The 25,548-nt window shown below is 36.5% G+C and overlaps 1 protein-coding gene across 1 annotated transcript in view; it reads left to right on the top strand.

The window, feature by feature from the left end:
• LOC145693547 (retinal guanylyl cyclase 2) overlaps positions 1-25,548 on the top strand; it is a 980,145-nt gene that overhangs the window by 225,066 nt on the left and 729,531 nt on the right. The window contains exon 2 of the mRNA XM_081769634.1: positions 14,331-16,863. Within this exon, the coding sequence (XP_081625760.1) occupies positions 16,626-16,863 (238 nt within the window). The 5' untranslated portion in view covers positions 14,331-16,625. The remainder of the gene's footprint in view (positions 1-14,330; positions 16,864-25,548) is intronic.

Below are 25,548 nucleotides of genomic sequence, written 5' to 3'. Positions count from 1 at the left end.
TATTATTATTATAAATTTCAGTTTTTCTTAGTGGGCTATGTAGAAACAAAGGATTTGAAATACACTGAACAAGTAGCACAGATTATTGCGATTTTAGTAGTTTCTGAAAATTCTTCAGACATAACATTATCTTCTGAAAACAATAAATGACGAAGTCTATCTTTCATTGTCAAAAATAAGGACAGAAACCTCAACAATAATAGTGTAGCAATAATATATATATATATATACTTTCGAAAAAACAATAGGCCAAAAATATTAATATTTTAAATTATACTAGCTGAACCTGCGCTCTTTACACAACGCATCATTCGCATATGAGCATAAATCTCCTTCTCATTCCTCACAACATCTGTACATGTCCCTTTACAGACACAAGTGAAAGTCGTATTGTTTAAAAAAAGCCAAAGGGTATCGTAAAGGGGAGAATTTTTTTCTCAATATCTCGCACCGTTTGCAAGATTTGAGCCTACTTCCGGTTAGAGTTTCTAATTCATGTGTGACCAGTGTTTTCTTTCTTCTTGCATACAGTATGTAATAAGCAAATACATTACATACACAATTAATTATAATGTCAGTTATATATGGTGTTCATTGGGCAAAACACTCCAAAAATAAAGGTTCATCTTATACTGGAGAAATGGTTATCCTTCCTTTTCCATTATTATTTTGCCATGAAAAAACGCCTGATACCTATACAACCACTATATACAACAATGTGATTTTGGAATGTATAATGCATAGGATGTGATGCTTTAGTTTTTTTTTTTTTAATTTCAACACTTCCAATGTACTCGTAATAATCTAATAAAGAAATAGTGGTCATGTTTTTTTAAATATTCATTTAGAACTGGACAATATACATGAAATTTGCAATCGATCAGTGAAAACGTCATCTTTCTAGAGCCTGTAGTTTCCGAGATCTCATTGTCGAAAGGATTGACCACAAACATATAAACTTCCAAAACATATAGTTTAAAAGAACTCAGAAGATGGCAGCACAATTCACGTGCATTGATTTTATAGAAGTGTTATTAAAATACAAAGTCTTTGAACAATAATTTTAAAACCTAAACTTTATGAAAATGATGTATTTAACTATTTATTTAAAGTACACATACTCAAAATGTTATGTTTGTCTCTTAAACGTGAAATCTCACACAACCGTATATAGGCCAAAGTTATAGGTTGGAGCTTAGTCACTTTTAATCGAGAACTCAACTCAGAATTCAGGATCGATAATTGATCCATAGGTCTGAGAACGATTACTAACGTTCTGCGAACATCTACTTGTATTTTTGTTCATATCGGGAGGATTGTTCTGCTACAGACAATCGTCATCCCCTTGCAGTCCGCATTGCTGATTCAAGTAGGTGCCCGTCGCCATCATCATCTAATCGTTTCTTCACCTATTTTGTGGAGGGCCAGTGCTTGCACTGACCGACATCTCCGCGAGGACGTATTGCTGCCTCAAGTGAGAGCCACAGTGGGCTTCCTCTAGCATCTTCTTCACACTATTGCCTCGAAACACTTTCATTTGAGTACTATACTTTGCTAGGTTAAATCGTCATCATGCCCCCTCTCCGACGGGAGCGAAGGGTGCAACCACGAAACCAGGTCACTCTGCTGGTACGAAGACCACTAAAGCAGATACCTCTAAGCAGACTGAATCTCGATCTCGCTCACGATCTCCAATTAGGCACTCCAAGGAATCAGACGCTAAGAAACAAAGGAACTATAGCTCTTATGGAGAATGTTCCAATGCCTCAGTGACTGCGAGAACCAGCGAGATGGACTTTTTTTTAATGCTCAGATCCGCCTCTTCAGTTTCGGCATCTGAAGACTTTAACCGAAACGGGCTATCATCATCGCATTTTATTTTTCGTACTAATGCGCCATCCTCTCCTACTTTGCCAGCTAACGAAGAAACCATGTACAATTTAATCTTAAAGAACTTCGATACTAAGTACCGGACTGCACGCGCCATCTTCATGCAAATCAATAAATGTGTTCTGCGCGCTGATGTCCACCAAATCATACCTACTACAGATGGAATCATATTGAAATCTCCTAACCCTAACTTCCATATTCATGTTAGAAACAAAGCTACTTTTGAAATTTTTGGTCGCAGTCTGTGTTGACACCTCTCAGTCCGAGTCAACGGAAAACACCTCCGCCACCTCGTCGTCCACCACTTCTATCAGTAGTTATCCGAGGCATTGAACCCGAACTCACTGACGACGAGATCTTTGACGAGCTGCGATACGAGGGTCTCGAAATCAAAAAATGTATTAGAATTCGTAACAACAGTGGCCCTACCTACCTTGTGCATGTTCTGACCGACCAGCCGGAAATAATTCATCATCTTTTGGCTAACGGTGCCTACGTATATCGCCGCCGCTACAAGGTAGAGCCTTCTCGCACGCCTGCACCTCTCCCAATACGATGCGAGAAATGCCAAACTTACAACGATCATTACACCCATAACTGTACAAACATCGTCAAATGCGGGTAATGTAGTGGCAATCATCTGACCGGTAATTGTCCCAATTCAAGCGCACCTCTTCAATGCATCACTTGCCCTGAAAAGCACCCTACATACAGTTATCGCTGCCGTGCCAAGCCCACACCTGCACCTGATAAGCCAGAATTAATAGCACTCATCAAAACTTCTGATGACAACAACCCACCTGCAAACTCAATGACACATCCTGTCACAGTAGAAGACCTCTTACGATTCATAACTCTTACTTTAAAGAACATATTGCCATTTCAGCGCCAGCAAGTCCTCAATCAAATCATTCACTCCGCAAAACTTCTTTACAATCTCACATTACACCACATACAGTGGATCCAACGTCCATTTCCAAATTCAACCTATTGAAACGATTGTTTGAACATGTTCAGTAGTATCAGTGCTATTTCCATACTTCTGGTATACACCATTATAGCTTACAATTTGTTATTTTTAAACGTAAGATCTCTTCTCACGCATCAAGTACTGTTTCAACAACTTCCTTTGGAGGAAAGCATCACTGCTTTTGTTCTCAACGAAACGTTCCTGGCTCCCTATATACCCTGCTATACTCCTAGATACGTTCTCCACAGATATGATGGACCGAACGGCGCTCGCCTCCATGGAGGTACAGCTTTTGGCTTACAATCTCGCATTCCCCATCGGTCTATTATCCTACCTCCTGCTTTTCAGTTGCCCGAATACAATGTTGTTCTCTTATATCTAAAGTGTCATACTATAGCTTTTGACACCATCTATGTCAGGCCGAGACAGGATATACCATATCAGTTTTTCCAATACCTCTCTGACACCTATCGTAAATTCATTATCATGGGAGACATCAATTTTCACAGCCGGTCTCAACACAAAAAACAACGATTTTTGAATTTCCTCACGCTTAATACGACCGGCCACCTCCATGTACTTCCTCGGCCAACTCGCCCCTCTAGTAATACCACACCTAATATCGTTATATCCTCTACAACACTCAACTCTCACATCAATATTGACGTTTTGGATTCTTTGGAGAGCGATCACATTCCTATCAAGCTGTCTCTTGCTACCAACGCTTCTCCACACCATACCATACCAAAGAGAAAAGTGCATGTGTATCATCAGGCCAACTGGCCAGCCTACCAAGCGACCATCACCTCAGCACTTTCTGATACTGTAGAGCTAACATCACAACATGACCTAGACACTGCCGTTCAGCATCTCACTCAGACCTTACATATGGCTGCTGATCAACACATTCCAACCGCATATATATCCCCGCACAAACCGAAACTTCCTCCACGATACCTTTCTTTCATAACTGCAGCTCGACGTGCCTACAGAGAATACACCCGCAGCCGTAATTTAGAAGCACTTCGCCTCCATAGACAATATCTTCACATCACTCATAATTACATAATCGCATACAAACGCCTTCACTGGACCAGAACTTGTAATAAACTCAACGAAACATCCCATCCTACCAAATATTGGCGACAGTTCAATCAACTCTGGAAAATTTCAAAGGACACCATACCCACTAGTTGAAAACCAGTAAGCACTTTCTTCTGATCAGGACAAGGCCAATACCTTTGCCGCACATTTCCAAAATATCTTTTCTCCCTTACCTGGCTGGCATACTCCACAACGTTTACTTACAGAAATCGATCGGTTATCTGATCCTAACTTAACACATTTACAACCACATCATAGTTACGTTCTGGAACTAAATAATGCACTCACAGTACCCATCCAACCGCCAGACATCCAGTCTACTCTCCTTAAGAAACAAAATACAGCACTAGGCTTTGATGAGCTTACCTATACTCTCATTAAAAACGCTCCTCCTGTTGTCTTCACCATGCTAAACTTTATTTATACATTTATACTCCGTACTGGTTTTTCCCCATCACTTGGAAGTACTCAAAAGTATTACTCTTTCCTAAACCTAATAAACTACCCTCTGACGTTACCTCCTATCGATCTATACAACTGACGTCCACGTTCAGCAAAATATTTGAAATTACATTAGTGCGTCGTCTCCACGATCACTTACAGACTAACGCTTTTCTTCCATTGCATCAAGCTGGATTTCGCCCCAGTTTCAGCATTCTAGATCCCCTGTTACGTCTCAGCACCTCTATATACAATCAATTCAGCCAGGGTCATCCATCATGTCTGGTTACATTCGATCTTGAAAAGGCATTTGATAAAGTTTGGCACCAGGGTCTTATATACAAGTTATACTCATTTCAACTTCCTCTCTCTTACATACGAACTATACACTCCTTTCTCACAGCCCGACTTGCTTACATATCGATCAATGATGCTCTGTCGTTTCCAATATTCCTGAATTTTGGCGTTCCTCATGGACCTTCTCTCTCTACCCTGTTGCATTTGTTATATGTTTCCGACTTACCAAACACTCCTGGTATACAACTTTTCCAATTCGCTGACGATACTGCGTTTCTTGCTGTCGGACGGACAATTACTGGTATCCAACATCGCCTTCAACAGGCAATTGACACTTTTGTTGACTGGTGCAACGTTTGGCGTTTGACAATCAATGTTACTAAAACGCAAGCTATCGTCTTCTTATCATCTGGACGTCGATGTCGAGTACACCGAAATCCTCATTTATTACGACTTCATGTTGCTAACTCACCAGTCACCATCCATAACACTCTTAAGTACCTAGGCATTGTGTTCGATTCCAAGCTTACTTGGACACCGCACCTTCTCACTGTCATCGAGAAAGCCAAAAACAGACTTAACTTAGTGAAACGACTAGTTGGTACCACGTGGGGTCTACATTCAAATCTTCTCCTAAACACTTACAAAGTTTTCATGCGCTCGGTCTTAACTTATGGTCACACAGCTTGGTTGCCAGCTCCTCCTAAGTACTATCAAAAGTTAGCAATACTCGAACGCCATACATTTCGTTTAGCCTTTCCTATCCAGCTTCCCCACCCAACCCGTCTACTCTGCGACCGTATTCATTTTCCACCGCTCTTATCCTATCTTGAGGCTCTTCGCTTAAAATGTATGACGAAACACATTGAAACTGCTCATCCAGTATTCCTGAACATTCTCCGCTATGATAGAGACTTTGATACCCCTGCTGTTTATTATCCGACACCTTTACAACATCTGATGACCCTGTATCATTTAAACATCGGCCGCGAGAACGTCGATCCGGAAGTTTTCGACATTTATCATCCTGGCACAGTTTCACCGCTCATCTATCCATCTCATGCACAATAAATCACCTACTAACAGGGCTGCCTTTGTCTTCATTAGTTCCTGAGTCGCCCCAGGAACAGAAGCTAACAGCATTCGTCTTACTAATAATACCCATGTGTTGTGGCGTCGTAGCACTTCACCCTCATGACATCTACCACTCCTCTTGTCTTGCCTGCCGTTTATGTCTGTGATTGAACCGTATATTTTATAGCTTCTGATGAACCTGAATCATCGCAACTGTATTTTGGCATTTTATCTTCATTTCAGGCACCGACGTTAAAGAACGACTACTACTTATATGTCAGCCAGACGATCTTTCTTAGCATCCATGGCATATGAAAATTGCCCTCACGTAATTGATGCCCATCCCTCTGAGTAAACTGAATAAAATGTTAAATGAAGATGACTAAACAACACCTAGACCCTCTCATGATACAATTGATGCTCCTATACCATTCGATCTCTTCCCGAAGAAAGGGCGCAACCCTTTAAGCGGCTAAACGTAAAATAAAAAAAAAATCACTTTTAATTGCTCTTGTAGCATTTTAATAGATAGATTATTTATTTCACCTTACAATCAAATTTTCTCTTTCTCTTTTTTCTTACAACTAAAGCATTTCCTACCTGTTTATTTTTTGAACATAAAGAAAGAAATGAAAGTTTCAGGAGGAGGTGAAAGTGGTTGTAGGAGGGTTCATCCTTCTGGTCACTTCTTAGCAACGTTCTTAGGTCATTCTCAAGAATATAAACCACACAGTTAGTCGTCTACCTACGAAACGTTTTAATTTTATTCATAGCTTCTAGTCTTCTCTTCCTCTTCCTTGGTTTTCTTCCCGTATACCTTGTTTCTAACATGTTCCTCACAATATAATTTCTAGTCTTCTCTTCCTCTCCCTTGGGTTTCTTACCATATACCTTCTTCCTAGCATGTTCCTCAGAACATAATATCCGGTCTTCTCTTCCTCTCCTTTTTCTTCCCTTATACCTTCTTCCTAGCATTTCCTCACAACATAATTTCTAGTCTTCTCTTCCTCTCCTTTGTTTTTCCCCATATGTCTTCTTCTTAGCATTTCCTCACAACATAATTTTTAATCTTCTCTTCCTCTCCTATGATTTTTCTTCCCTTATACCTTCTTTCCAACATGTTCCTCACAACACAATTTCTAGTCTTCTCTTCCTCTCCCTGGTTTTTTCCCCATATATCTTCTTCCTAGCATGTTCCTCACAACATAATTTCTAGTATTCTCTTCCTTTCCTTTGTTTTTTCTTCCCTTATACCTTCCTCCCAGCATGTTCCTCAGAACATAATTTCTAATCTTCGCTTCCCCTCCTTTGTTTCTTCTTTCCTTATACCTTCTTCTTAGCATTTCCTCACAACATAATTTCTAGCCTTATCTTCCTCTCCTATGATCTTTCTTTTCTTATACCTTGTTCCTAGCATATCCCTCACAACATAATTTCTAGTACTCTCTTCCTTTCCTTTGTTTTTTCTTCAATTATACCTTCTTCCTAGCATGTTCCTCACAACATAATTTCTTATTAAACAATGTCCTAGTCAATTCCCCCTTTTTTTTAATTGTGTTCATTCCACCCAGCTAATTTTCTTCATTCTTTTTCACACTCATATCTCAGAAGTTTCTAATCAGTTTTCGAAATATTCACATTTTCGGGCCGTACAGTTTAATGCTCTACACAAATATTTTTATGTCAACGTACTACATAGTAAGAAATAATTATTTCTGTCAATCATCCACGTTAGATTTTTGGGAGAAAAAGAGGTTAAAGTTTATAGAGTACTGTACCGTAGTAAAGTTTCAAATTGTAGAAGAGGAAGAAAGCATAAAAATGGAATGAGGTCTAAAAAACCTGTGAGAAAGTTATTTCTTATGTTTTTTTTTATTCTTTCTTTCTTTTGCATGCTTTTATATACCTGTGTTATTTCCGTTGTGTATACTGAGATAGAGTTTTCGCTGGTGAGGATTCACTGAAAGGTCTGCAAGCATTGACGGAGCATTTCCGTCTCTTTACGCCGCATTTATTTTGAATAAAACAGAAAGCCCTTTTCCTCATCACTCAGACGAAAGAATTTTCTCTTTTATCTCTCGTATCTTTCTCTCGTCTTTTGTCCCACTAGTTTTATAAGATTCTTTGTCCTTTCTTTTGAATAGACCTTGAAAACTTACCTTTCACTGTACTAAAAGTCACTTCTTGGATGTCTTCCCTTTCTGTAAAGTCCCCGCTATCTCAGTTTGTTAGTGTACGACCAGAACATTATATGTACGTAAAGTTGTAATTCGTTCTTTGCATTGATTTGGGTACAAAATCTCGACACCCAACAAATGCTTGCCTGGTCAAAATCTCGCAACCCAAACCATGTTTATATTTGATGTGTTCATCACAGAAGTGGCTTAACCTTCAAATTGTATTTTCTGAAATGAAATGAAATGTTTAAGTTTTACGTCCCGCGGTTATGCTGTCTATGCTAAGGGAGATGGTGATGATGAGATATGAAGGAAATGGTGGAGTGAAAAATGTGATAGGAAACGGGAAAATCCCGAGAAAACCCACGCACAGAGAGTTGATCCACCACAAAGTTCACTTGGAGCTGGTATCGAGCCAAGGACTCTATGCATCAGTGTTTTTTTTTTTTTTTTTAAGTTTTACTCCTGTAATCGGCAGTCAAAGTGCAGATTTCGAGAGCTAACTTGGTTCAAGTTAAATATCAATTATTGGCCTTAATATCAAAGTTCCTTTTCTGTTTTGAATGAATTTCTCTTCTACTTTGTGCAATAATAGCTCAATTCAAATTATAATTTTGAGGCACTTCTGTGCTCAATGCGTGATTTGTAAACGTTGTAATAAATTGGGAAGAAACAAAAGAAATGTAAATTCAACCAGGTACTGGTAGAAAAACATCAGAAGAACATGACCTTCTTATATGCCAAGGGAAAAATGGGAATTTTAGTCATTGCAAGAAACAAACATGAACAAGGCGAACAAATGAAACTATAAGGGGAAACCCTTGAAGATAGTGTAAATTTTCAAGTATCTGGGTTCAGAAGTGACAATAGATGGGTAAAACAGACAAGAAATCGTTACCAGGAGACTACATCTATGAAAAATATTTTATGAAAGCGTAAAATATATGATATATAATCAGGAAATATTTTATATCAAGAAAAGCTAAATGCTGCTATATAACACGTACTTTACAACTATAGTAGTTTACGTTGCAGAAACATGGATAATGATGAAACGGGTGCAGCAAAAGCGTCATTTGTGGAGGTTGGGGCAATCCCTCCCTGAGCTTGAGAATCGCGTGTTTTCTAATCACTTATATTCTGATATGGTAATAAATAAGTGAAACTCTATACAGCCTTGATCTCCCATACCCTCCTGGAACCTAAAATGACGCCATTATGACAGTGTAGAATCTGGAAACGATACAAGAAAAAATAATAAGAAATGAAATATGCTCGACCAAGAGAGTGTGCGAGAAAGAGCACAAAATTTTAGGCTACGCTAGGATGATGAGCTTTAGCGAATTAGGAAAACAGAACTTTCAATAACTGGCATTATTTAACAACCCACCTAGATATGTTCGTTGTTATATCGTTATTTATACCAGTGAAGTAGAAGTCTCTAAGTTTTATGAATAACTAGAGTTTTATTTATTTATCCTTACTCCAAACTTAGTTTTTCATTACTTCATATCATTTAACAGGAAGCAGGTTAAGGAACATTGATAATCAATTTAATGTATTTTTTATGATTGAATTTGTTGTAGAAGGATTAATCTTTCCTTAAAAAAAAACTGTAAAAGTTACTACGTAACTACAAATCCAAAACGGGATGATATTTTAAAAAACCGGGTTTTTTACATCCCGTTTGAATTTTTCTTGAGACAACGGACGCTTTCTTGAAAAATAGACAATTCCATTAAAAACGGGACGTTTTATCACCCTAGGTTATGGTTATACGATAAACATGTGAAAAGCATGAAAGAAGAATGTTTCTCTTAAGAGGTTCCTACACTTGAAAATGGCGGGAAAATGGCCATGAGGAACAAAATATTCCGAATGGAGAAGAATAGTGGAAGAAATAAACCAATTAAAGAGGCTTTGTACTGACAGAATACTAGAATTGGGAATAACGATGATCTATGTTAACTGTATTATAAATTAAAGTAATTAATGTAGTTCGTGATCGGATGGCAGCCAAAGAGCTGAGCCAATTGACAAACATAGTCCTTTTTCTTTATCGTGATACTTCTATTATAATACAGTACGTATAGTAAGGGGGTTTGCGAGAATTCAAAATTTCACTCTGTACCAATGAATTCATTAAGTATTTAGGTATTATTTTAAATATTATTTAAAATTGTTATTATAGTTATATTATTATATACTTTACTGCTACTAATATTATTATATTAAAATTATATTAGTATTAGCTTTTTATTATTACATATCACAAAATACGTATTTTCCATTGCTTCTAACGTAAATTTTCAACACAAATCACACAATACGAAACACAACCTCTACAGTGAAGAAACGAACGAACTAAAGGATGAAAAGCAGTCCTTTTATGCCTAACGACAGACTTAGAACAGCAGAAGAAGAAACAAACCATCCGAAGCTGTTAGACGACGAGAGAAATGAGTGAACATATTTAGCACTTGAGTCGAGCTGGATTTTTACTATTTGATTTTAATTGAATAATGCAACCTAAGGGAAGAGGGAAGGGGATTTATATAGAGCTTTTTAATATTTCTCGTGTGGAGAAGGGTGTTCAGCTAGTATTTCAAAAACCTTGCCAACATTTTGAACAACGAATATTTGCAATAATTTTTCTATTGATTTACATGGCTTTATAGAAACCGAATGTAGGAGACATTGTTACCTTTCGTATCAGAGAGAGAACTCTGTGACTTGTAGAAATCTGTAAAATGTCACTATAAGTTTCAATAGACAGAGCAAAGGATGTTAATGATCAAGATTGGAGGCTTGGAGTCTGAGAGGAAAATTCAAGACCAGAGCAATGACGGCTGATTATATCACTGACTATGAGGGAGATATAACCCTTAGCTTCAGAACTTCAGACTCTTCAGAACTTCGAGCTCTCAAAGTTATCTTTCATGCACCCATTTCTACTCCTAGTCAGACAAACTATTTAGTTATATTCTGGTAATTTCAAATTAAGTAAGATGAATAATTTAAAATGTTTTGTGTTTGAATTGTTTTAAAACAAATTATAGTTGTTAAGAGGCCAGCGAAATTGAAACACCGCTAATTTTACAGTAATTATGTGATATCTTCAAATAGATAAAAGATAATCGAAATGTGGAACAAGAGCGTCCTAGACAATATTATTTTGCATGAGATACCGTTATCACGAGTCACCTAGTAGTTTTCCATTTGCAGCCATTTATAAACGCGAAAATAAATGTCGATTTTCAAAATGGCTGGAAATTAAAAACAGATAAGTGAATCATGATAACGGTATCTCATGTAAAATAATATTGTCTAGGGCATTCTTGTTCCACATTTCGATTATCTTTTATCTATTTGAAGATATCACATAATTACTGTAAAATTAGCGGTATTTTAATTTCGCAGTGATTATGCCTCTTAAGGTACCCATTGTTAAAGTCATTTTCGAAAAACTGATGTATTTTTATTTTTGAGATAACTATCTTTAAATTCTAAGAGTATGAAAATTAAAAAAAAATAATAGAAAATTGTTTCAAAATAATATTTTAAAATTTGGCCTTTGTATACTCAGTGTGGGCTGCAGACAAAGGAACAAGCAGATGGGCGGAATCCTAAAACCTTTCTCATCCATGTACGGGTCATGAAAGTGTACACCTGTTGAACTTTTGAGTTTATTTCTTCCAAGGTCACAAAAATTTCACTACTGTTGTTCATCGAAAATCAAAAACTCAACTAGCTGTACACTATTACTTTTAGCCTTTCCCAAGGAAATGACATGCTATTGTGTACGATTTCAAATACATATTTACTAAATATACGAGGTGTTGCAATTAAATAACAAGACTATTGTCATATGTGATGTATTGCAAAGAAAGTTACAATTGACTGTTATCCCCTTCAACATACTCCCCTCTCCTATCTATACACCGCTGCATACGCGCCTTCAATTGTTCAAAGCAATGCTGTAGGTCATCAGATGTCACACTGTTCAGCAACTCTGCCGTTTTTCGTTTCTTCTCTTCCACAGACTGAAAATGTGTTCCTTTCAATACACTTTTCACTTGGGAATAGATAAAAGTCACGGGGAGCCAGATCTGGGGAATACGGAGGATGGTCGAGCACAGAAATGTGCTTGGCTGCTAAAAACTGCTTCACAGAGAGGGCATTATGGGCAGGCGCATTGTCTTGGTGGAGGATCCGTTCTTCCACAAATCCGGTCTATTCTTCCTTATTGTTTTCCTCAGCTTGATTAGAACTTCTTTGTAGTAGGTCTGATTCACCGTTTGACCCTGAGGCAACCATTCAGTCATGATGATATCTCTTATATCGAAAAAAAAAAGATTAGCACACTTTCGACTTGCTCATTCGTGCTTTTTCATTCTTGGCGATGTGAGAGTCTTCCAGTGCATGGATTGACGCCTAGTAAATAGTATTACTAGGCGTCATACTGGAAAATCCATGTTTCATCACATGTGATGACACGTGTTAGCAAGTCTGGTTCTGCTTTGAGTCGTTCCATGACGTCACAGCAAATGATCTTTCGAATGTCTTTTTATTCCTGAAAGAGGGTTTTCGGGACAATTTTTGCACAAAATTTTGTCATATTTAAATTGTCATGCAAAATTTCTCTTACTGTCTCTTTGTTAATGTTCGTCATGTCTGCGATCATCCGAATGCTAAAACGTCTGTCTTTCAGCACAAGGTCATTAATTTTTTGAACATTTTCGTCCGTTCTTGAACTCAAAGGGCGGCCGGGTCGTTCATCATCTTCAACCTCCTCCTTACTTTCTGAAAATCGTTTGTGCCATTCGAAAACTCGCGCACGTGACATAGCATTATCACCATGCACCTCTTTTGACTTTGCATAACATTCCGTCGGTATTAGTTTATAAATTTTACTAGAAATTTGATGTCAATGCGCTGCTCAACTTTACTGTTCACCATGATTCCGGCACTACTACAGAACACTGTCCTCTTCATGCAAGCCTGCAAAGAAAAGAAAAGCTTTCAGAATCATGAAACAAACAGTGGCTGCTCATGAAGGTTCAAGATCAAAACACATCATTAGCTACCTCCCCTTCCACCACGATCCGACAGGAGGTGGATAGTCTCGTTATTTAATTGCCACACCTCGAAGATAAAATTCTTTGAATCGTTTAAGAGAGCACTATCCGCAAATAATCTCACTTTTAACACTAAAATACCCTTGTTGGTTGTTTCAGAAAATTGCTTATTCAATGTCGCAATGAAATAGCTATTTATTCAATATGAATAAAATCATCTCTGCTGCGTTTAAGTAAGTAATTCGAGAAAGCTTCAAGAGCTAACTACTCCTTACAGACTTCCACATTGAAATTATACAAATCCTACGGTCGTTAATGAAATATAAACAAAATCATTGGAACCGTTTTTGAAAGAATCGCTATTTTTTATTCTCTCCTTCCAGAGACTATATTTGTTAGTGAAGATTAGAAGAGCATCTATCCCCCCCCCCCCACACACACAAACATATTGACAAATCATAAAATCTGAAATGCAAAGTTTGATCTGGATATGTTTAAATGGTATGATCTCTAAACGTGTGTTAAAAACAGTCATGATCGTTCACTTTGCTTTAAAAGTCCATAGGCCCTGGCAACACTACACAGGAAATCCTAATATTTTGGCTCTAAATCAAGATCTCAATCGATGAAATAAAATCTACATTTAATTTAATTCCGAATGTGTGTGTAAGAATTAATGGCCGTTCAAAGAGAGGTGAGTACGAGGTTTCTTTGAACAAGATTCTACATGCATCATGACTAACAAACGGAAGAACAAAAATCGCTTTTATGGAATGTAGGGAATTATGAAACGTAAATTCGTAGAAATCTCTAACTTATTTTTTTTTCAAACGAGGGCACGGGGCCTCAGGGATAGAGCGCTTACCTCTGGTGCGTGGAGCCCTGGGTTCGATCCCTATCCAAGTAAGTTTGTAGTGGACAATATCGTGCTGGTGGGTTTCCTCGGGGTATTCCCGTTTCCTCCCACTTTCTCATTCTGCTAACTTGCATCATCAATCACTTGCTTTAATCAGCGTCTCCCTTAGCCTAAAGGACATGGTTGTGGGACGTTAAACTCAGATTTCATTTCATTTCATTTTTATTTTTTCAAGAACACAATACTTTCTTTCCACCTCCATCGGCTGAAAGTACAAAGGACCAATAATCGCTTCCCACAGTAATATTATTCCAAGGAATTGTATTAGCATTTATTTTACGTTCTAATAAAGATAACTTTCTACTTTGGTATCTTTATCTTAATGAGTAGTTACATGTAGTTGCGAGGTAACTAATTTGATTTTTTTTTCTCTTTAATTACAGATTTTGTACATAAAGACCCTATACTACTGCATCCAAGAAGACACCATTAGACACGTGTCGTCATATATTTTACTGAAATTATCAAATCGACAATTACTAAAAATATAGTGTAATTAATCAAGAATGAAAGAATACTGTTAATTTCGTTTTGGAGAAAAAGTAAGGCAAACATAAAAGCGTGGAAAAGAAATTATGTCTTGAGCTGAGCAATGAAACCTTCTCACTGAAGAAATGAGACTTCTTGAACAAAACAGAAGCGAATCTTTTGTGAGGAATATACCATCATAGAAGAATAACACAGATAGTAAAAGCGGGAGCTTGGATTAAAATGTCTTGCGGAAGGTTGGCGCTTCCATTTTATTCCTTGGACTTGTTCTGCAGTAAGAGAAACTATTTAAGAGAGAATGGCAACGCAGGATTCCTACTAGAAGGAGACGAGGAAGATAGAGGCACTGTTGGACATCCCTCTGTCTCTATTATGTCTTCAGACTGGCGTCACAAAGAAAGCATGTAAAAAAAAAAAACTTTCCTCGTCGCAGAAAACTCCTCAAGGCGAATCGGAGAAGTAAAAAGGGGGAAATATATAGTGTGTTCGTAAAAGAGAAAGAAATTTAGAGAATAGGGTAAAATATTTCAGAGCAAGTCTCTCTCTCTTCAATTTATCTTTATCATCCTTCACTGACTGCTAGTCAACAGACATGATCATTTAGAAGATAAAATAACAATATCTCTGTGAAGTAATTTGCCAGTAAGGAAACAACTTTGTAAACCATATTTTCTTTTTTTCTCTATTCATTCTTACACAACTGATTTCTGTAGGTTCTGCTTTGCAGTTTTTTTGTTTCCCTTCGAAAATTTTTCACAAATTAGCACTTATTGATAATTAGTATTTTACCATCTTTTTATCTGTTGTTTTATAATCGTGTAGGAAACAAGATACAAATCTTCATTTCACGTAAAGCTACATTTACTCTTTCGTAGTGCTTCTTATTTTTCTCTTCTTTTTTACCACCGTCTAAAATATATATACTTGCAAATACTGCGAAGTAACCTCGGAAAATTTTGTTATCTTTATACTTCAATAAATTAACTTTATTTAAATAAATGTGCTGGTTACTTTTCTTCACGAGAAAGGCAACAAACTGATAAAACGAGTTTTGTCTAGAAAGTTTATAGATTTATGATATAAACTTCAAGGTCTAATAAGAAAAAAATCAGGTTTTGTCACGTAGTACAACACTACTGCAAGAAGATACAAAAACAGAAAAAGTAACAGTATAAAAATTAACGAACTTCCTTGAAGTATTTTAAAAAATAAATAGATAACAGTCTTAACAGTCTTATTCTGAAGATATTTTATTTTATTCATTCATTTTCCTAATCAAAAGGAGATCTTCACTCTGACATGACTACACATTATTCACTACAGAATCAAATGATTGTTACTATAATATTTGCTGTCTACTATTACTGATATAAAATAAGTAGAAAACGCAAAAGAAACGTTTACCATTGGAAATTTTGTTCATATTCTGTGTCTGCTAAGTGAAAATAAGTTTTATTCAAGATCAATAAACAATCCTCTTACGAATATTCGATATACAAAAGTTTGTTTGTAAGATATTTATGGGATATTATTCATATAAGGGAAAACGTAGTTATTTGAACGAAACATTAACACGTAAAATAAATTAAAACACTACCAAATAAACACGTTATTAGAAAATGATTCTTTAACTTGAGTAATCAATAATTATTTGCTATTTTGCCGTGTTGAGCAAACGACAGAAATCAGCTTTTCTCTTGATTTCGTTGTTAAAGTGATGTTGAAACAAGATTGAAACTAATCCGACAGTTATACGTACATATTGATTTGTGTGATACAATCTTTTTTTCTTAACTAGATAGCAAGGTCAGTGCACGTTTGTGAGCTGCGCAGGACAAATTTAAAATATAAATAAGTTCGTGCACTGTATGTGGTTTTCCCTTTTAAATATAAAAATCTATTTTCGTACGGATAAAACAAAAGTATGCAACTTTGATTCTTGTGGTTTGTAAGTGGTTATTAGTACACGACGTTTAAAGTTGCTGAAAATCGAAACAACAGTTATACTAACAAAGCTAACCGTGAAAGTGTAAAGAAAAAAGAGTGTTACGTATGTGGTTGTAGCAAAATTTGTTTCTGAAGAAAGCAAAACGTTGGCCAAAATCTCTTCCCCAACTGAAGACGGGTCACGTGACTTATCTCGGGAGTCTTCAGCTACCGGCAGCGACCATGAAGAGGAAGAAATCATAATGGGGGGTTCCATCACCATTTTGTGGTATATCGTGGTGTTGTTGGCCGTAGTGGAAATGGTGAGACTCTCTTCAGTGCAAGAAAGTGTTGACTACCGCACCACCATCATTTTGCGGGAACTATGTTATGACCCGGCGGTAAACACATCTTCTTTGGAAGAACTTGTAAGTGTTGCAATTGAAGAAGCTAAACTGCCTGATAACGTAAAACTTGAGGTCAACATTCTTCCAAAATCAGGTAAGGATTATTTTCCTTCTGAAAACTTTTTTCTAGCAAAATATTTAACAGTGCATGCTTTTTTCAGAAAGAGTTTTCATGATTTAGGATATCATTGATGTGTATAAATTGTGAATTGATTTTAAATTACTGTGATACTTAAATAATATATAAAGATTCCTACAAGTTGACGCAAACTGCTGGCCATAGGCAAGTATCTAATTTTTACTACCTTCTGGTGTTACATTGCGATGATCTTACGTCCGTTGTATAACAAAATCGAAACAGTTGTAGTTTTGTGTTTCATTGTCCCGATAATTTTATTACGAGAGTCATAACTACATTCTTTTAAATTTCATTTTAACGTGTTGTTTGCAGATACTTCGACTTCTAGAAATTGTGGTTATACGAAGTATTTCTTTTTTCTTTCTTTTTCGTTCTGATTCTAAATCATCTACCTAACATTCTTATATACATCTATGAACACATTCTATACAATTGTACCTTTAAACTAAAAGGAATGTTAACGAAGGATACATAACATTAGACATTCCGGAATCTGAATCAAAAAGTAACAGAATATTTAGAAAGCTTGAGAAGAAGATATGAAGAATACTTGATGAAAACTAATATTAAAATACAATCCTAGTAAAAGTGCTAATGACTAGATCGAGAGACTACGTGGTAACTACAGAGCTTAGAACAGGTGACTAGTCTTTGTTATCTAGGTAGAATAGGGCAGCCTTGAGGTATAAGTGGTAAAAAAGAGAAATAGTAATGATAAAATAATCCTTTACAAGGGAGAAAGGCATATTTTGTGGGTTGTCGAATAAAGTTATGGAAAAGAGTTATTAAACATTTCACGTAGAATTTCGAAACAGCAATGGACAATGGGTAGTTTTTGAAATGTGATTATGGAGAAAAGTGGAGGAAATTTACAGGATAAAATAGAACATCAAGAAGTGTTAGTCATTAAATGAACTATTTAAATATTTATCTATTTATGATACTATATATGAACCAGGTACACATCCACTTAACGAGAAAAAAGACAGTATTATATATATTAGTCATTTAATACAAAATGTTCTTTTCACAGTGTTAAACTACAGTAGACTTCCAAACTATTGGGAATTCAATAATCAAACTTGAAGCAGTACATCTATAGCTATTGGTTACAATAGATTAATAAAATCAAGGACAGTATCTTTTCCTCGGACGCTGAATCCATATCAAAAAGCCATTCTTTGCCAATAAAGGTTGAAAGTGGAAGTGAACTTTGAACCACTTCTGGTTCTGGTAGAGTGTTGCAGGTTGTGAAAGTATGCATTCTTGAGACCTTTAATCGCTTGCTGAAAATCGCTTGTCGTTATCTCTTATTATTTTCGTTCTATGGCTATAAATGTTGAAACCAGGAATCGTTAATTTGAATCATTTCGAGATTTAATATAACCTTAAGGAAGAAGATAAAGTCTATTCTCAGGAAGCTGAATCGATTGCAAAAAACTGCATCTTGTTTTCTTTTACTATTTTTGCTTTAGGAAAATCAGAATTAAAGCCAGAAGTAGTGGTAAATTACAACTATTTCCGTTTTGTTTTTTAGGGTGTTGCGAGTTGTTATAGTATGTTCTCTTGATACAATGAAGCGATTGAAAAAAATACTTGTTGCTATATATTACCACTTTTGTTCGATGGCTATAAATGTTGAAACCGGAAATTGCTAAATTGAAGTACTTCCAATTTGAATAGAGTCACTGGAGAAGGAGGAATTTATTCTTGGTAAGCTGAATTAATTACAGAAAACAGTATTTCGATATCTTTTACCATTTTCGCTCTATGCAAATCAGTATTAAAACCAGAATTAGTAGAAAATTTCAACCACTTTCGGTTTTGGTGGAATGTTAAAAGTTCTGCTGATAGGTACCCTTAAGATACCTTATTGACTGCGGAAAACCACTAGCCGGCATCTATTATCATTTTTGTTCTATGGCGATAAATGTTAAAATGGAAAATGGCTAATATTAACCACTTCCAATTTGAACCAAGGATTAATTGAGAAGTTAGCACCTACTCTTGGGATATTGAATCGAATACAAGAAACCGCATCACGATATCTCTTACCGTTTCTTTTCTGTAGAAATAAGTATCGAAAGAAGAAGACATATTAATTTTGAACTACTTCCGGTTTTGACAGTGTTCGGGATAATCATGGCATGTTGCCTTGCGATGGTGAATCTCTTAGGGAAAATCACTTTACGCTCTCTGTTATCATTTTTGTTCTACGACAATAAATATTGAAACCGGAAGTGATTAGTTAGAATTAATTCTGGTTTGGATAGAGAGTTAACGGAGGAGATAGAACCTATCGTTGGAGAGCGAAATCGATTGCGAGAAACTGGATCTCGATACCTCTTGCCGTTTCGTACTCTGCCTCAGGAGTCTGTTGCCAGATGGACGAACTGACGAAAAAATCCGTTCGAAAAGACTTTTAATACTTATGCATAGCACAGTTTGGAATTCTAAAATTAGTTAAAAAGAAATTGCTTAGAAACTGACTGAGAACAAATTCTATTACGAGAGACTTGATGGAAAGTGAAGAAGGATAAGGAGAAGAAGATTAAAGTTGTCAGATGATATTCAAGCGGATAACTCCTATGTCAAAATGAAAAGTCTTGTTAAGAATCGTAGCCGGGGGGGGGGGGAGAAATAACCTTCTTGGATTACTGAATGTGAACTATCCGAGATATACCGAGAATACTTTAAATGATATGCAGTCTGCGACAAAGAAAGTAACATATCGCATCAATATTTGAAGTTTGTATATGAAATATGTTATTTTCTTTTCTCAAACTATGCCTATATTTCAGCTGCCTCAGATTACCCTAGCAGGACCCGAGGGGGGGGGTCAAAGTGCCACACTTTCGAAATTTGGGATTTTAATTATGAATATTTTTATTTTGTGTTAACAAGTTTATAATATATTTGTTTCTACCAAACAAATCTTTCTTTTCTGTTTTCTCAGAATGTGCTGAGGCTGGGTCCTGCGATGGTTAAACAATAACTTATAAACAGTCGTTATTTCAGGAAAGAAAAATGTTCCGGAGGGGGGAGGAGCAAGCTTGGTATTCTAGGGAGCACTTCTGGTACTATTCTATTTATTATTATATTATATACATATTATTTTGGTCTCCTCCAGGGCACTCTCAGATCTACGAGGGGTAGTGCTCCCCCAAAATCATGTCTGGAAGAAACACTGCTTGTAAATATAAAAAAGTAAGTATTGGTCGTCTCTCTTTGGGGCAGGCTAAAATGATCAAAGTCTGTATGTGGAGGTAAAGGCTCCACACGTTCTTGACTTCGGAACTGATAGAGGTGATGTAGTCAGAAACGCTCCGGCCTCTTTACTTCCTTAGGTTGTCCCAGATACATATTTTCAGTGCCTGGATGAACATAAGAGTGGCATTGGAACGAGTGTAAAACAAGAAAAATGTCTTGCTCCCACCAGATATCGAACCAGTTGGCGGATAAACACAGCGGCAGATCTAGCCTGAGGCCGGGGGCCTACACTGAAAAATATTTTTTTTTTTTTTTGTGATTAAATTACCAAGCATCAATGTAAAATCATTTACCCTTGATTTTGTAAGTTGATATACATTTCATTTAAATTACAAAATTTGCTGTTTTTTTTTTTTACAAATTTACAGTAAATTTATAAGAAAGTATGATTTTTATTGATAAAAATGTAATTTTACACTATTTCGTATTAGTAATTTTACTTTATAGGTGTAAATTGATTCACATAGAGGAGTCGAAAACAGATTGCCACCGTTTTTTTTTTTTTTTTGTAAATTTACCTATGAATTTTTTTACAGTGTAACTAATTGTGTTTTTGAGCAACAAAAATATAATTGAAGCTATTATTTATATATTTTTTAAAGTTTATAGTAAACGTTGCCTTTTATTCTTTATTAGAAAATTTTCGAAACATTAGATATAGTTTTAGTTTCAGTTGTTCTGTTATGCAATGTATAAGACAATACTTGAGGTCCATAATATTAACGTCCAACCTAGTATAATGTCTATCGGGAGAAATAAGATTGAAACGTCTGAAGGACACACGGAAAATTGTAAACTCATGATATACCTATCATAATCTGGGTCCTTGCTGCCCCCTCCCAGTTTTTACCTTCTAGATACTCCGCTAGGTAGACGCCTTGCCAACTACGCTACCCATGCTCTAAATAATGACATAGACCTATATATATATATATATATATATATATATATATATATATATAGGGAGTTGGGTTTACTCAATGTGTATGTGTATGTGCGTGAATTTATCGGGATAGTCGCTAACGCTCTCGGCTTCGGTGCGAGCGGTTCAAGGATTCGATTCCCGGTGGGGACACTCGGTCGAAAAAGTGTAAAACGCTTTTTCAGGCCAGCCACCCTGAATGAGGTTTTCCTGGGTTTTCTTCATTCACACCAGGGAAATGTCGGGGTGGTACCTCACTTCTAGGTCTCAGGCCGCTTCCTTCCTTCCCCAATCCTTTTTTTCCTTCCCTTTCCTCGGATTGTATGCTCGCCGAGGGACGTCATCCCTCAAAACGTGACGAGCTAAACGGCCTTAGATGCTGAAAGCCCAGAAATCTAAAAATCCAAACCTCGTTCTTTCGGGAGACAAAAATGTCTCAAAAACTACTTGATTGATAACCATCAATTTTGGACAGAACGTAGAGAATTAAAAGTTACGAATCCAGTTTGCTGATGAAAGTGATCTATTTACTAGAAGTTGTGGAAATCAATCATTTCCGGTTTTTACGATTATCACTACTATAGTGCAAAAGCAGTAATTGATACCTAGAAGCGGTTTTCTGCAATCAATTGACCATCTCAATAACACTTTTCATCTCCACCCTTACTAAAGCTCTTTACTAAAACCGGAATGATAAAAATCCATTACAAATTCCGGTTTCAATATTAACCTACAAAGGGGAAAAACGATACGAGATATTGAGAAGTGGTGTTTTAGAGATTTCGAATTTTAAGAATAGCTGTCATCTTCTCTCTTAACCCTCTATTTAAACTGGAAGAAGCAGAAATAAACCACTTCCGGTTTTAACGTTTATCGCTATAGAGTTAAAACGGTAATAGATAGCGAGAAGATTTTTCTTAATCTATTAAGATTCCCGAGAATATATTCCATCTCTACTCTAATTTCTCCACTAAAATTGGAAGTACCAGGAATCTACTACCACTTCCGGTTTCAATCTCAATTGATAAAGTATGACGTCATACAAACCAAACTTTTTCAATTGGTGTACACGTAACGCTGATATCTGTTAAAATTATAGTACTTTTTCTCTTTCTTGTTTCGGTAGGAGGTAGAATGATTAGATGCATAAGATTTGCAGACGATATGGCGCTTGTTGCAGAATCTGAAAAGAAAATCAATAAAATGTTAGAAAAAATGAGAAAGGGCTTTGAAGAATATGGGATGAAAATAAATGTTAGAAAGACAAAAGCCATGGTGATTGGAACGAAGAGGTCTGTGTCAGATATAAAAGTGGGAGAGGAGAAAATAGAACAAGTGAATAGCTTTCGATATCTGGATAGTATTCTTAGTAATAATATGAAATGCGAACGTGAAATAAAAGCAAGGATAGGAATGGCGAAAGAAGCCTTTAAAAGAAAGAAAAGTCTGTTTTGTGGGACCTTGAACAAAGAGTTGAGAAAAAGACTCATAAAATGCTTCGTGTGGAGTGTTGTACTGTATGGGGCGGAAACGTGGACATTACGTAAAGGTGATGAAAATCGACTGGAAGCCTTCGAAATGTGGGTGTGGAGAAGAATGGAAAGAATTAGTTGGGTCGAGCGGAAAACGAATGAGAGAGTGTTAGAAATGGTGGGTGAGAAAAGAACACTTTTAGATATTATTAGGAAGAGGAAGAGAAACTGGTTGGGGCATTGCCTAAGAAGAGATTGTATCATGAGGACGTGCTAGAGGGTATGGTGGCGGGAAAGAGAGGGAGGGTACGAAGGAGACTACAATTAATGGATGATATAAAAACAGAAAGATCATACGCGAAGACGAAGAAGTTAGCGGAGGATCGTGGAGCATGAAAGCTTCTCAGCTGCGGCAAGTGACCTGCCAATAAAGACAGAACACCTATGAAGATGATGATGATGATGTTTAGAAATGAAAATGAAATATTTCAGTATAACGTTTCACGATTACGCCCTTTAGGCTTAAGGAAACGATGATTAAGGCAAGTTGTCGATGATGGAAGAATTAATGGAATGAGAAAGTTGGAGGAAACGGTAATACCACGAGAAAACCCACGAACAGAATGTTGTCCACCACAAACTTACTGTCCGAGGATCAAACCAGGGACCCAACATACCAGAGGTTCTATCACTGAGCCACCATGTCCCCTTTGTCTTGTTTAGTCTAAAGCAGTAGTTCTCAAAGTGGGGTCCGCAAAGCCTAAAAATTGAAATTTGTTGTAATAAAATAGAATTTCAAGTGAGAGAAATTCCTTGTTTATTAGGGCACTTTTTCAAAAGCAGTTGTAGGGGCCTACATTAACTGCACGACGCCTCGGAATTTTATGGATTTCATCTTCAAGTGGCGGAAGGCTTCCAGTACTACCACCAATTCTAGATTAAAAGAAAAAAAGTAGTAAATGTTAGTCATTTCTCTGCTTATGAACATCAAGCCTCTCCCAATTCTATGATTTCTGAAAAAAAAAAAAGAGAGAGAAACCCCTTCCAAAATATGTTTCTAGATCCGCCACTGCGAGTAACTCTTGACTCAAATTGGTTTGTGTGTGCGCTGTGAGTATGAAGACTTGTCTAAAAAGGCATTGCAAACAAACAAACAAACAAACAAACAAACAAAACAGTGATTTTCAGTCTTGAAAGTTACCGTATTTTCAATTAAAATTTCGTTCACTTGGCAACAATCATAAATTACTTATTGCATTATTTTTCTTGATCGTTTTCTTGTCAATGGTAATTCTAATTAGTGTATTTTTTATTACCGAAAATTCCCAATTTATTACCAATTTCAGATAGCATTGAAAAGAGGTCCGAAGATCACTTTCCGGATGAACAGGGGTTCCGCACTATCGGAAAGTTTGAGAACCACTGGTGTAAAGGGCATAACAGTAGGGTGTACACTACAAATTTTATTTGTTTACATTTTCTGTACGTTTATTAATATTGTTGATCATGAAACAATGAATCGATTCAATATATATCTTTTATTATTTTTGTTTTCGCATCAGTGTGTATTCTGTCACCTACTTCATCTCAGGATGTTGATTGATGGACTCATAAGATGCTCCTCGTAAAGCTCTCAGACCTAAGTTCTTTCTCTCGCTTTCTTTTTGACGCCCACTCATATAAACGTGCACATCATAATAATGACTTGAAACGTGTAATGTATCATCTTCTTATAAAATAAGATACTTCCATTGACATGCCCTTTCTGCAAACACTTTCTGCAAATAATAAAAAATAAAGAAAAGTTCTGGCATGAAGAAAATTACACTAGGGGGCTTATGTAGGTCATATCCTGTTGTACGTTTCCTTATCTATGTGTTAGGAGGAAGAGAGAGAAAAATCGAACATATATGAGATTTGAAATAAGAAAACTGATTCAACACACGTATTATCGGTAAATAACCTAATGTTTTTCTTTTCTAAAAATAGAATAGAACGTTAGAAAAGCGACAATATAAAAAAGCAATCAAGTATTATAGGAAGCTAGCTTTAATGCGAGGCTGAGGAATTCAGAGTTGATTGGCAGGTTCCCCACCCCGTCGCCAAGAAACGGTCACTCGACGGTCCTGGCCAGGGTTGCCAGTGCGTTGTCAAAAAATTCAGCTAATAGTCACTTAATTCAAAGAGTTTATGCAATTATGCAATCCCTATCGAAGATCCCTGTATACGTGGACACACGCAAATTAGGCTGTGATAACAAATGCTTCAGTTTTTTCTCCCTCGCTTCTTCGTCGCATTACACTATGGCCTTCCTTATTATTTCTCTAGCTTCGCTGTGTATAGTTTGCCCTCTCTTACGCTTTGAAGCCATTGTCAAATGAATAAAAGCAACAAAACCGCAACCACAACAGCACACAACAAATAACCATCTCACACTAACTCTTCAGAATGACATTCATGTGACAAATTTTTAACCCTGGCAACGCTGACATATAAAAGGAGGGTAAGGGAGTATTGCAAGGGTATTGTTGAAAATTTCCCCCCCTTGCCTCAGCCCCCGCTGGTAAACAAGCTAGCTCCCTATAATAATTCATTTCAGATCCGGTGATCCTGTCTTGATGGTTCCTGATAAAATTTTAGATGTTGAAAACATGGTAAGATAATTAGGAAAGTATTCGGATGGGTGAGTCAAGTGATTTCGTTACTTCGGCTCTCAAGCTAAGTGCAAGGATTTAGCATTCACATTTTCAGTTCTAAATACAGTAAAGCCATGATTATTCGCGAGTGCCGCGTAAAAAAATAATAACCATGCTACAGTTTCTCTCAATTATTTTTCATGCAAAATAAGTAGTCGCTGTGGACTGATATTCCTCATGCAAATAATTACTGTATGTTCTAAACCATAAAAATAAATTGCATTATAAAAATTAATACAAGTATTTGCAACAATAGTGTACGTTTCGAAGTGCAACTCTA

The sequence above is a fragment of the Thermobia domestica genome, chromosome 8, assembly GCF_964235325.1.
Source record: "Thermobia domestica chromosome 8, izTheDome1.hap1.1, whole genome shotgun sequence".
Taxonomy (NCBI): Eukaryota; Metazoa; Arthropoda; class Insecta; order Zygentoma; family Lepismatidae; genus Thermobia; species Thermobia domestica.
Note: the sequence above shows the minus strand (reverse complement) of the source record. Positions and strands in the feature narration are given on the sequence as shown.